This window comes from Arachis hypogaea, chromosome 3 (assembly GCF_003086295.3).
Source record: "Arachis hypogaea cultivar Tifrunner chromosome 3, arahy.Tifrunner.gnm2.J5K5, whole genome shotgun sequence".
NCBI lineage: Eukaryota > Viridiplantae > Streptophyta > Magnoliopsida > Fabales > Fabaceae > Arachis > Arachis hypogaea.
Window position 1 is genome coordinate 114898650 of NC_092038.1, and position 14087 is coordinate 114912736.

At 32.5% G+C, this 14087-nt stretch overlaps 1 protein-coding gene and 1 long non-coding RNA gene across 18 annotated transcripts; one reads left to right on the forward strand and one right to left on the reverse strand.

The window, feature by feature from the left end:
* Positions 1 to 3916: 3916 nt before the first annotated feature.
* Positions 3917 to 10201, reverse strand: LOC112790962 (uncharacterized). Of its 15 annotated transcripts, none has more exons than XR_011880099.1 (13): positions 9964 to 10174; positions 9265 to 9749; positions 7984 to 8055; positions 7781 to 7827; positions 7555 to 7674; positions 7393 to 7458; positions 7099 to 7277; positions 6847 to 6968; positions 6617 to 6659; positions 6090 to 6136; positions 5721 to 5936; positions 4439 to 4497; positions 3917 to 4343 (listed from the first exon to the last, which is right to left on the reverse strand). XR_011880099.1 is itself a non-coding variant. In XM_072233280.1 (8 exons), the coding sequence occupies exons 3-7, from the start codon at positions 7678 to 7680 to the stop codon at positions 6646 to 6648; spliced, it is 507 nt and encodes a 168-aa protein (XP_072089381.1). In that variant the 5' UTR covers positions 7681 to 7725; positions 7960 to 8055; positions 9265 to 9951; the 3' UTR covers positions 6088 to 6136; positions 6617 to 6645. The 15 variants fall into 15 exon arrangements, 1 of the variants encoding a protein (XP_072089381.1); XR_011880102.1 differs by having other exon boundaries at positions 9243 to 9749; positions 9964 to 10116; XR_011880111.1 differs by having other exon boundaries at positions 7099 to 7200; positions 9265 to 9757; positions 9964 to 10080.
* Positions 10112 to 13219, forward strand: LOC112790964 (uncharacterized). 3 transcript variants are annotated; one of them, XR_003196997.3, is made up of 4 exons: positions 10365 to 10598; positions 10882 to 11064; positions 12144 to 12230; positions 12521 to 12844. It is a non-coding gene; the product is annotated as an uncharacterized lncRNA (long non-coding RNA). The 3 variants fall into 3 exon arrangements; XR_003196998.3 differs by lacking the exon at positions 12144 to 12230 and having other exon boundaries at positions 10112 to 10598; positions 10882 to 11023; positions 12521 to 13219; XR_003196996.3 differs by lacking the exon at positions 12144 to 12230 and having other exon boundaries at positions 10402 to 10598; positions 12521 to 13219.
* Positions 13220 to 14087: the final 868 nt, after the last annotated feature.

Here is a 14087-nt window from a genome sequence, read left to right on the forward strand (position 1 = left end):
GTCCAATGCATATATAAAGTTAGCAATACTAAGTTGTTTAGATAGAACCATTAATAGAAAACCGAAGAGTCTAGATAATAAAAAAAGAAAGCGAAAATAAAATGTATATAAGTGGAAGCTTGGTGTCGTCCAAGTTGTGTTGGACAAACATATATATGGTTACCCAACACAAGATAAGAACAAAGGCTACCGCGTACGACGTGGATGCAAATTTGGTATAAGTTTTCAATAATTCAAACAGAATTTAACATAGTAACTCTCAGATTCCGCACCAATTTGGAAACGATATAAATTGTGAATACAATTGGCAATGGTGGTGGCAAGAGGAAAGCATTGCTGACGTGGGTTATGATTGGATTAGACCCCAAAAGAATTTATGTTATAATATTGTTTTTTAAAAAATATAAAGTAAGGTGGCGATGAATTTTATTTTTATTTTTGCCCTGTATATCTTGAATGGAACGACCTCATGGGGGAAGGGGGGGTTTCATTTTCAGACATTATTTTTTTTAATGACGCAAAAGCTAAAAAATTGCGTCACCTTAATTTTTAGTTGAGCCAATAATGAAGAGACGATATGATATTATATAAGAGTGCATGTATATAATAGTTTTAAAATAGGAAAAAGGATACACTTTTATGTAATTTGTATTGCCATGGCAAAGTGTATAGGAGAACCCATATTCCCACTATTTTGGATATGAACCACGTGAAAAAGCGGAGTCGGTGGCGCCTACATGATGAGAATTGAATGAATTGAATCACTTCTGAGAGGTAGGACACATTTTTATTACAAAAATTATCAAAGCAAAAAAGGGGTTGAAGACAAGATCACGTTTAACTTTAATTTTATCATCACTGATGATGTAAGAAAATGTCGAAATGTTACTTAGACATTTATGGATATTTATTATTGCACTGCAAAAGCGTTCGTTATCTAAATATACGTAAGTTTGATCCTTTTTAAAAAAAAAAATCCAAAGAAGAAAATCAAAAACGAATTTAATAAAAGAATTAAGATTCACTTCATTTTAAAGCTTAAGCCGCATCACCAATCACAGATGATATGCAATTTGTTTATCAACTAGAAAACTTTTATTAAAATAAATTATCATATGATAACAGAAAGTTCAGTGACTAACAATGTTTATCTATATTTCGCGAACACTTCGGACCAACATTACAAACTACTGTATTCGTTATACTATTAGAATTTTCATCTATCTCTACGCAGCTTCTTGCCAGATCTTCTAATAGATTAGATGTAATTAAGATCAAGAAGATGATAAAGAAAATGGATAAGTAACTGCATGTATTGTTAGGTTACGTAGTTGCCAAGCTAACAGAATTTGTTGCATGCATTCCTGTGTTACGTGACTTCACTGATTTGTATATATAGGCTGAGAGCTATTGTATCCACACACAATAATCAAAAGTGGAGTGTTAGGGAGCAGCGGGTATGATTTATAGTCATTAAATAATTACTATTAGTATTTTTAATAGTGTGAGATTATATCTAATGATATAAAATTATTCACTTTTCTTTTGCTGGTTAAGTGCTAGCCAAATTTTTCTCTAGTTCTTTCATGATATCATAGAATTCCAGGTTAAAAATTTATGGTGTCGACAATACCTATGCATGGCAGAATGAACCCTACTCGCGAGTATCAAAAAATTCTTAGCCACTGAACTAAGTTTATCGATTTGCAATATTAACATTTTTATTTTTACAAAACTCATTTCTTATTTAATAAGATATAAATATAACTTTAACAACCCTACTTGGCCTCAATCTATTCAGGTTACAAACCCTATTTCATAGGCCTTACTCCCTCAGCGGCTCAGTCCCTCAAGAACCCTAATCCTCTTCTCTCAAATTTAAATCTCTCTGCACTCTGTCCGCGTTTACCTCCGCTCCTGTCGCCGGCGCTACTCACGTTACCTGCGCCTGCCTCGACTCGTGTCGTCGACAGTGTTGCAGTCTCCTCTCACTCTCGTTGCCAACTCTGCTGCACCGTACTCGCATCGCGACCTTGTCGCGTACTTCGTTCTCCGTTCAACTTGCCTGTGTCACATCACCGGCTCTATTACATCCTACCTTGTGCTTTGTTCCTCCTTTCAATGCCTGCTTCTCGTGCTAAAACTCTAAAAGTATGTTTATCTGCCTTTAAAACTGAAACTCAATTATTATTTAATTTGATTTTAATTAGATATTTGATTATGTAATTTGATTTTTATTCATGTTCATGATTATATAATTTTAAATGACACCTGTGATTAGAAATTTTTATTTGGACTGGTTGGAAGTTGGAACAGATGACGAGCTTTTTTTTAAGTTTATATGAAGATGAATGAATCACGAATGGCGTATGAAAATGCTCAATAAACAGAGATAAATGAATAGATCAGTATTAAATTCTGTTAAGTTTATATGCAGATTTTAATTTGATTTTAATTAGATATTTGATTATGTAATTTAATTTTTATTTGAGTTCATTGCTGTATGATTTTAAATGATCTTGTGATTGGAAATTTTTCTTTGGATTGGTTGGAAGTTAGAACAGATGCTGAGATTTTTTTAAGTTTTTCTGAAGAAGAATGAAGTGAATGAATCAGGGATGGCGCATGAAAATGCTCAATAAACAGAGATAAATAAACAGAACAATGTTAAATTCTGTTAAGTTCATATGCAGATTTTAATTTGATTTTAATTATATATTTAATTATGTAATTTGATTTTTATTTATATTCATGGTTGCATGGTTTTAAATGACCTTGTTTGGACTAGTTGGAAATTAGAATAGATGCTAAGATTTTTTTAAGTTTATATGAAGATGAATAAAGTGAATGAATCAGGGATGGTGCATGAAAATGCTTAATAAACAGAGATAAATGAACATATTAGTGTTAAATTCTGTTAAATTCATAAGCAGATTTTAATTAGATATTTGATGTTAATTCGAATGTTTGAATTGTATTTTTAATTTTTATGCTTTTTAGATTACATAATAATGATGTTTCTTTTTGTCAACCCACGAGTAAGGTCGAATACTTGTTTGGGTTGAGTGCGGGTAGAATAGAATTGAGTTTTAGTAAAAAAAATTCAACCCACGGGTAGGGTTAGGGATGGATTCAAACCCTACCCTACCCTGTCCATTGCCACCCCTAATAATGCCTTTTCAACTATCTTTTTCCTCTGAAAATTCCTACAAAACGTGGCAACAATTTGCTCTTCATATCACTAATGCAAATAATTTGAAAGATCACCTACTTGAAGATGAAATTGCACATCAATATCAAGATGAGACTAAAGTGCAAGAATGGTTAGAATCGAATGGCAGACTTATTACAAAGATTGGAATCACTACAAGGAATACGAAAATTAGTGGTGGTTTTTTATGGAAAAATGCCACAAAACGAGATACTAGCAGTTCCACAAACATTGCAGTTTAAAGCGTGGAGATTTAATTTTGCGGTGATTGCAGAACCGCCACTATTTTAATAAATGGATTTAAAAATAATTTACGACAGTTTTGAACCACTGCAAATTTATGTGCGTTTTTTTTTAAATTGCAATGGTTTTCAACTGTCGCAATTTCATACACAAGCTTAAAAACAAGCTAACCAACTACAATAGTTTATACCATTTTTTTTACTATAACCTATTTCTTTTACATCATATTTATTAAACTTGAGATAAAAAAATACTAAATAAGCAATATTAAACTCGTACATAATTCCAAAATGTTAACTAAAAGAACACTTATTTGTAAATTATTTACTCAAAAAATATTGAACAATACAAAGGAGTGTGCAATACCCACTGAACGTTCTTGCAATACAAAAATGGTAAAACAAGAGAGAAAAATTAAAATCAAAATCAACTACTATTCTTCTCTCCTAACAAGAAATACACTTATTTGTAAATTATTTACTCAAAAAATATTGAACAATACAAAGGAGTGTGCAATACCCACTGAACGTTCTTGCAATACAAAAATGGTAAAACAAGAGAGAAAAATTAAAATCAAAATCAACTACTATTCTTCTCTCCTAACAAGAAATCTACATAAAAAAATAAGGAATCATAGCGTATAGTTCAACTTTAAGAATCAAGTATAATTATTACCATTAAACTTGGTGTGTATAGAAAAATCATTTATGCTTGTAATCTCTTCATATATTTGAAAAATTCATATAGAACAAACTCCATAGATGGTGGCACATGAAGCCATATCTGCTGTTGCTGCTGCATGAGCCCTGGTCTGAACTTGAAGATGCTGACAAGCTGGGTACATCCTCAGGCTTGTAGCCATTGCAAAAACAGCAAGCACAAGCGGTAACTACAAGCATACTTACACATGGTTATCATATTAATCGATACCAAATCAAAATGCTACAGAAACCTTTTGATTGCCCACAATAGCTAAATTATTACCTATAATAAAATAATGTGTCATCTGAGGAGAGTTCAGCAACATGAATAACACAATATAACTGAAAGACAAATCAAATACAAGTTTAAAAACTACAATGACGAAGTAGCAAAGCATTAGCTACAACAGTAATTAGATTACCTGTGGTAAAAAAAAAGCCAGAAAATTGGTACTAATTAGCACTTTATTTAGATTAAATTATATATATAATAACATGTATGTAAAACTTTAAAACTACATGAGAAAGTGGGGACATTAACCACAGTCCTCATCACTTAGCTTGTTATAGAAAAAAAGTGTTTGGAAGATTGTAAAAGTCTCCACTAATACTAGCTATAGCTTAATTAGCTTCTTATCTTATCTTATACTATATATATATATTCTCTGACTTGAAGATGGTGACAAGATATGTACATCTTTAAGCTTGTAATCATTGCAAAAATCAAAACAATATTCAAATTGCAGGATAAGAAGTATAAAAAATTCAAAGAAAAATAGTCAAATAGACTAATCGCAATTTATAATTAGAGATTAAATTAAATTCATTATTAGGTAAAAAAATTAATATTAAATTTTGATCCTAATTTAGCCACTAAACAAATAAGTCCTAAGAAGGAAAAGAATAAGGCCATGGTCATTTCTATAAATAGTATAATAAAATTGATATACATTAGCTATACATAATTATACACACACTCAAACACTAGAAATACATTTCCAGTAAAAATATCAAAGAACCTTAGAAAATTAAATAATTAAAAAACTATGTTAATTAATTGACATTGGAAGCCAGTAAAGAAAGTCCTAGTGCATATTTGATGAGGTTAGAACAACCGTAAAAGTTGTAGTTGGTCCTCCAACATTCATCAGTTATCTAGTTGTATCATTTATCTATCATTATATAATGAATATCATTTACATCATTCCACTCTCCCATACAACTTCATCCATTAAATTAATCTAATCACTTTATAAAAATAATATAATCATATAAAATAGAACATAAATCACAATAAAGTTTAAAAAATGTTATTTGAACTCTTGGAAGACTCTAGACACTCAACAACTTGTGAGTAGATGTTAGTGTTTGTAAAAATGAATTGGTGCAAATAATCTAGAAATTGGAATAGATAACAATTCCAACAATTCCACATTTTGAATGAACCATATCCTGTTATTATCTCTTAGATGTATGCATCAATAAATGCTATGTATTTAGGATATTGTGCTAGTTCCATAAGATGAGTAACTAGAATCATGAAAATGAGCAGATGTATTACATACCACTTTTGTAATAATCTCAGTGCTCTAACAAATATCAGTTGTGGCCTCAAATAGCACCCATGCCCATTTGTCACTATTGGAGCCATCTGCTATGTATTGGACACCACTTTTCTGACATCTTGAGGCTTCAATCCAGATTTTGCCTCCATCAATAGAAATATCGACTCTCTCAATGCCTCTGCCACCATCTGATGCTGCATATCCACTATTTTTTACCTAAATGTAATATCTAAGTATTAAACTCAAACATTTAGGAAATGTAAAAAAGAATTAAGAAAAGAAACATGTTTGTGCATTTCATATCGAACCAATAAAAGCACATTCATGATCATGCATGAGTAGCCCATGTACACGATCATATAAACTAACCTTTTCAGGATTTAGTGTGCTCACATCTTCTAGAGAAATATAGCACACTGCCAAAATGAAATCATTATTTATTAATACCAAAGTATTCCTTAGAAAATGTCAAAATTTATTTTGTCTAGTGAATTAGGGCCTGAATTTGAAATATCAATCAACTTTTTTTGCTTTAGAATTCGTTGCTTGACTGAAAGAAATCAATAGAATTGTATCCATAAATAAAACTAAAAACAAGAAGTAATCCATGATGTGTAACTTAAATACACATCATAATAGTTATCTTAGACTTATCAACACTAACAAACTCAACATGTTTTTCACCAAATTGATGAGTACTATTGGTCAACTTTAGTATTCCAACTAGTTCAAGAATATTAGACAACTTGGCACCTCCCCAAACATCTGAGTCAAAAAATTTATTTGAAAAGTAATTCAGAATTTAGGATCTATTCTATTTAACATTTCAGCTAATAAGCTAACTATGCAAGGAACACAAACAATAAGAAACCTCAGGTTAAGTTGCACCCATGTACCTTGATCCTGAGATCCAATTCAAGCCTTGTCAATTTGCTTGCACTTTTGGATGAAACAGCGATAAAAAACAAAAATCAAAAGTCATTAATCATTTCAAATTAAATGCATTATTAGGTAAAAATCAATATTAAAATTGTTAAGTGATAATCATCACAAATTATCAAAATACTAAAATTGGCATCTAAATTAATTAAAAAGAAAAAATAGTCACAAAGAGTGAAGAACAAACCAGATAAGAGGAGAGGATGTAGCAGAGCAGTGATGGTTAGCAAGAAAGACCCACAAACTGGAAATGCAGGGCAAAGTGGCAGCGTCGTTGGTAGATTGGATTTTGCTTTACCGTCTTTTGTTCTTGGCAAGAACAAATACAAAACAATGGAGTAAATTGAAACCAAATAAAAAAAGGGATGGAATTGGAACCAAATAATAGAGAAAGAAATATGAACCATATTAAAAGAAGGCATAATCTCAACCAAGTTACATGAGAAAACTAGAAGTGAAGGAGCAGAGCAAAAGAATGGAAGCACGAGTAGCGACGTTGGCAGGACACTCATGCATAGCATAGAGGAAACAACGAATGGATCTGGCAGAGCAGAGGAAGCAGAAGAGGAGCAAGGCGTAAAAAGAAGATTTTTTTTGTACATAAATTCCAAGATTAATCTACATACAAGACAAAAGTAGTTTAGTTGCATTATAACAAACTTAACCATAATATTATAAAAGCTCATAAACTATGAAAAATAGATAAATAAATAAAAGATCCAAGGAATTTTACTGGATAGTAGTTTCCTGCCATAGGTTGAGTAACTTGAAAGGGCCAATCTTCTCTGTGATCACGAACCTGCGTAAGCATTTTTTAGTAAGAAAACTCAATGTTGAACATCTTTCCTAGGAGGATTTTTAGTTACAAACAAAAGAAAATTGGAATCAGAGTTACCTTTTTCAGAAAATCTCTTCCATTAGAATTAGTATAATACTCCTTGTTTATAGCCATATTTGCTGTTATTTGTGTGATCACCTCTTTTCCAACTCCATCATCAGTTGGAATTGGACCAACCTTCATAAAACAATTTGTTTCTTAACTTTAGACAATTAACAGCATAATATTCTATTTTGCATGATGAAAAAAGTGACTTCTCACTATTCTAAAAAATGCAACTCACAGTTATTCAACTTCGGCATGGTCTTCATCTTTTTAAAGCCTAATAACCTTCAAAAAATAAATAAAACAAATAAATAGAAAGCAAATGACATGCTTATGGACAAAGCAAACCCATTTAAGTATTTTGAAAACAATAGGACATACCATTATATGTTGAAAAAGAAAAAAGACAATAAACACTAAATTGGTTTAAAGGACACTAACCTAGTAAATTCAAGAGCTAAACACTTGATGAATCTCATCAACTAATGGCCCACGGATTACTTTGCAAGGAACCTGCATATCAAATAGAAAACAAATTTAAATATAAGCTTTAACGGAATTATAAATATAATATTTGTGTGCATTGAGAAATCATGTAATCACAATTCTTTTGTTATATTATAACTAATGCCATAAACCAGTTGATTTGGAGAATAAAAAGCACATGCAATGCTTGATGAACAAGAAAGAAAGTATTATAAGAATCCTGAGGCATAATAGCATAAGATAGATACAAACGAATGAACAACATCATTTGAAAGAGGGCTACGCAATGAAGATTACTGGGTACAAAACTTGAGCAAAACCAATTTCAAAGTGTATAGAAAGAAAGTTCAAAACAAATCAAACTAAAAATAACAAACCAGAAGTAATTAGCAAAACATAAGGAATTAAGGAGGAATTGACAGTGAGCAGAAGTTCAAGAGTAAAGGGGGCATTCTCTAATTTCAAGGTCAAAGTATGCAACAATCCAGCTAAAGGAGTTATTACTATAAAACTAAAAATGAAGGAGCACATGTAGGAATTGAACCCAAGGCCAATTAGCCAACACTGTACTAGTTAAGCCAATGCTCATAAAAATATCAAAGTTCAGTGTCCAGACCATGGAAATAAAAATATCTACTAATATTAAACATTAAGCAAACTATTAAAGGATTAGCTTAGGATGAGAGCCACCATGTATAAACTCAGTTACTATTTGCTTGAACAAGAGCTCAATAGCATTAGAAGAACCTGGATTCAGATACAGCTCATGTGAGATAGATAAGATAAAAAAGAACATAAGGGAACAACCTAGAATAAATGATAAACCTACAGAATAATCAAATTCTGATTCGAAAAAAAAAGAAAGAATAAGAAGAGACGAATTAAAACAGTTTGATTAAGAAAAATCCCAAGCATACTGTACTTTGTCATGGCAAACCAGAACCACTATAGCAAACAAATTCGTAATGTCCAGTTGATGAGACTGATCACATAGTGAGAAGGGTCACAATTCGATACATACAGCATACCAAATTTCACCAAATTTTCAAATACAATACCTAAATATCTTTCTGAAGAAATTGATAGAAGTCTAACAAAATTAATCGGTGAACCCTAATTCAACATACTTTTAATTGACTATGTATAAATATGCTAACATTTGAACAAGAATTGATACTAAATGATGTGATGATGATGATGATGCACAGTCAGACCCAAAATTTGAGTTTTACGCACGGTGGAGGAGAGAGGGAACTTCAACGGCAGTGATAGGAGGATGGGTCGGCAGCCACGCAACTCAAAGATGGCACAGACTCGCACGGGTGGAGCAGAGAACAAGGGAGGGTTTTGCACACCATGGAGGATGGATTAGCAGTTTCACGAGCCGTCAGAGTAGAGGGTAATGGTTGACGGCGGTGAGAGGAAGATGGGTCGGCAACCACGCAACTCGACGATGATATAGCGGGGCATGGTGGAGCAGGGAAGAGATTCGTGCGCTTTGCTCTCTCCATTGGCGGGTTCTTCTATTTCTTAATTTTGGAAAATCTGAATTAAATTTGGGTAACTTCAATATAAGGATTGGGGTTAGCGGCGGGGCTACATGGATTCGACACTAATTCATGTTGATTCGACGTCAGATTGAAGGTCTAAAATGGAATCGCAGCTATCCTCTCAAATTGTTGCAGTTGGAGAAACGACAGACAATTTGCCGCCGCTATCCTCTGTGTTTCTTGTAGTGAATATAAAAGACAATCATCTCATGAGATGGCTTCAAACCTCAATAGACTCATCATTCAACAATGGAATGTTCGATTGCACTTATGCGCATCAAGTTTGGACCAATATTTAGGAATTTGTTGAAAAAATCTTGAAAATCAAGATTCAAACAAATCAAAATTCAATTAAAAGGGCAACCAAAAAACATGGAATACGCACCTCAAATTACTTGAAGAAGATTTGAATTGTAGTGGATGCTTTGCTGCCATTGGTTACTACAACATTTTTGGTCTAGGGTAATCCTTATTCGAAGCAACGTTTAATAAAAGTTCTCTTAAATAGGCAAAGACAATATTTTTGGCCAATTGCCTTTGAACAGGGAAAATATAAAATTTTTTGCTACCCATAAAAATAGTTATCTTTGATATCTAAGACTACATTTACAACATGTTGCAATATAAAAAAAATGTAAGACAATATTTTCAAACAAAAATACATTTTATAAGAGTAGTAAAAAATTTTAATAAATAACACTTATAAAAAGTTGCCTAAAATTATTCATAGTTAAAAATTTTAGTAAAAAACTTTTAATCATATTCTCACCTATTTTATTTGTTTACCAATTTCCTTATGAACCCAAAATTTAACCTCCTTTCCCGTAGTGCCTCTCTCTCTCCATCGTTCTCCACGACACGAATCCACGCTGCACGTCTTGTCCTCTCCTAATAGCACACTGTCATCCTTGTAGCGCCTCTCTCTCTCTCTCTCTCTCTCTCTCTCTGTGTGTGTCGTCCTCCCTGCACTCTATCACTCTATCTTCATTAGCAACTCATCAAGAATGGAGCTTGAGATAGGTTAGTTCTTTTATTTCTGATTCAACTTCTTGATATTTTTGCTTTTTGATTTTTTCTGTTTTTCTATTGATTTTTATTTCTTGATTTACTGTTCTCTCTTCTAATTTGTGCTGGTGTCTACTACTGTTGTTTTTTATTTTATTAATTATTATTGATTTTAATTTGTTAATTGTTATTGTTATTGTTGTTGCCAAGGTAGTTAGAATCGCAAGTTAATTCGCAAAGTTGTACGTTTTTGCGATTCTATTCCTCCTTTTCGTAATGTTCTTGCTTTGTGTCTCAGAAAAGTAGTATTCACGTAGAATCAACGAGTAAGCATGCCAAATCTACAGAATTACGTTTACAGTAGCAACCGATATCCAAGGTAGCAGGGTGAGCAAGAAGCTGGTGTCTGTGGCCCAATTCAAAACCCAACTCAAATCCAGGTTCCAATCCATTGAGAGGAAGACTTGAACCCTAAGTTTATGTGTGTTTAGCTTCAAGCCCCCATTTTTTTGCTAGAATGATAGATAACTAATTAACTTCTGTTATTTATCAGTTAGAAGTTCATTCTCTTTTTTAGATTCTGCTTATAATTAGATTTTATATTTTTTTATTTTTTTTATAGTAATTTCTCTAATATCTTTGATGAAGAGTGGTTCATTAATTCTTTAGCTAATAATGTAAAAATGATCAACAAGGTACCTAAAAAATCAGTTCATGCCACCAACATGGTGATCCAACAATGAAATCCTTGAAGATGTTTTATTTACTCTCAAAATTAAGATAAAGTTTATTAGTTTACTACATTGTCAATTGATTTTTATTTTACTTAAAACTTGATTGGATTTTTAATATTTATATTTCTTTGGTTTTGCCTATTCTTATTAAATTTAGAGCAATTTTAATCTATGACGTATAATATAACTAGTTTTGTGTAGTTTGAATTACTCTATTAATATAGTAATATCTTGATTTCAATTGTGCGCTTCCCACAATATACCTAACTGTTGTTCATATCTTTTTTATATTCAGATTTCTTATATATTTTTATACATTTTTATTAATCTTAGAGAAACTTTAATCTAGTTGGAATTGAAACTAGCAGTATACTAGCTGTCATTGATTCCAACATTCAAATTGGTCAATTTAACAAATAATTTTTTTTCTAACATGTTGAAAGGTACTTTAAGTAAAACCGTATACTACTATTATAGTAACACTGCAGACTACAACTATGAAGAGAAAGATCTTTGAACAAGACAAAATGGTGGCACTTTATTATTTGTTTAATCATTTGATGGAATGAGATATGAAATCATTTTATATAAATCTCTCACCTTATATTGTGAAGATGTAGAATTATCTCGTCCTTCTCTTTAGTTGTTTCGTAAATTCTCCTTCTTAAGCTTTTATTTCTTTTCATAATATTTTTAAATTTATGCTTAATCGGTTAGTAAGAAGGTGGTTCATTGGTGAATGTGACATGTTCTCTTCTAGTATGTAGAAATCAAATTGGTTTGAGGCTAAAATTATTCTCTTATTTGATTACTTATTAAATTGCAGCCTCTCGCAAGTTACATGTAAAACCTACAACTTGTAAAAATGGTCATTGGATTGTAATTATCAAAGTCCTAGTTATGTGAATACCAGGTTAGATTTATTTATGCAAATCATCATCTTCATCATCATTACCATATTATAAATTACAAAACAATCATTAAGTCCTTTGGTTACAGAAGTAAAAAGGAGAATGTGGGTCAAGTGTTGTTTTAATCTCTTTTTTTTACTTTTATGTACAAATTTCTGACTTAACATATTTCATAAATTTTTATGTTTGATTTTTAACAATATAATTATGAACATGAAAAAATAAAAATCTTAGCAGTATATGGAACAACATATTAATTTACAATTTCATTCAATTTGTTAATTGGTGACAGGTGAGTATGGTTGGACTGTAAACATGGAGAGGATTATGAAAGCTCAATCTTGAGAAATAACTGACTACATGTCTAGCAAAAAGAGTATAGAGATCAACCATGACAATGGCATTATGAAAGAATTGAAGAAGAAAATGAAAGCTGATGAACTGGAGTAGAAGAGAAGAAGAACATAAAAGAAACCATGTATTTTTTAGTTTGGTTATATTTATTATGATTTGAATTAGTAACTGCAAGTATATGTTGATGGTTTCAGTGGCTAAGAGAAGGGGGGGTTGAATCTTAGCCCCTTTTTCGAATGCTAACACTTGCTGATTCTTGGAAGAGACTTTTATGTTTTTGCTCGTCACTTGACACGAGCAACTCGGTGTTGTCTCGTCCCTTGCCACGAGACTTTTTGTTTTGTCTCGTCACTTGGGACGAGAAAATTCTGTCTTTTGCTCGTGTGTGATAGAAAGCAGAAATGGAGTAGAAAGAGAAGAAGATTGCACCCAGATATATCCTGGTTCAGCTGCTAAGTGCAGTGCAGCTTACATCCAGTCTCCATCACAAATATGATGGAATTTCACTATGACCAATCTGATTACAACTTGTAAAGTGCTAACCCAACTTACAAGGGGATTCCCACAGAATCATGATACACAACAAAGATGTACAAAGGAACTCTAAGACATCAATGGCTTTTCTTTTAATTTTGCACTCTCTGCCTTTTTCCGCTCTATGGCTTTTTCATTACAAACCTCACTTGTTTGCCTTTTACCATGAGACTCAAGACATGACAAAATTAAACAGAAAATACTAAACAGAATACATTGAAGGAGAAGAGAAAAACTGTTAGCTCAGGTAGCTCTGAGAACTCTGTGCCTTGCACTCTCAAATTTTCTCCTTACTTCAAACTGTGGTTGTTTCCCCTTTTTAAAGAAACAGGAAAGCTTCCACACTTGAAGCCAAAACCGAACCAACTTTCTTCCTCCTTCAACAAACCGGTTCGGCCACACAAAGAGAGAAGAGATAACCATGCATTAACCAACATGCAATTACCTCTAGTCCTTTCTTGATCATCAACCTTCATCAATCCGGGCTCTCCATCTTTGGCTTCCTCTCCAAGATGGATTTCTGGCCCTTGATGCCTCATGATGATGATGACTTCATCTGCTTCAAAACTCTGCCTCCAACCATCACTTCGCCACTCTAGCTACTCCCTGTGGTGGTTGGTCAGATTCGAAGACAAGCCATGCTTCAAGAATCTCTCTTAGCTGGCCGGATCTTCTTCTTCCATTTTTGAGCATGAAAGGCTCAAGATAGCTTCACCAAATCTAACCACATTTGGTAAGTATCTTAGCCACAGCTCATCTTTCTTTTGGTATGTTTTCTTGCCATCATTAGCTTGATGGTCTTGAAGCATGCAACTCTTTCTTTTTCTTCGTTGAAGAGCTCGGCATCCATTGTTTCCTGGACAAAGACCGAAGAAAGAAGAAGAAAGAGATGAGAGAGAATGAAAGAAATCTGAAGAAAAGAAAAGCAATGCAAAGAAGTTAAACAATTTAATTAGGCATAGCTTGCTTTT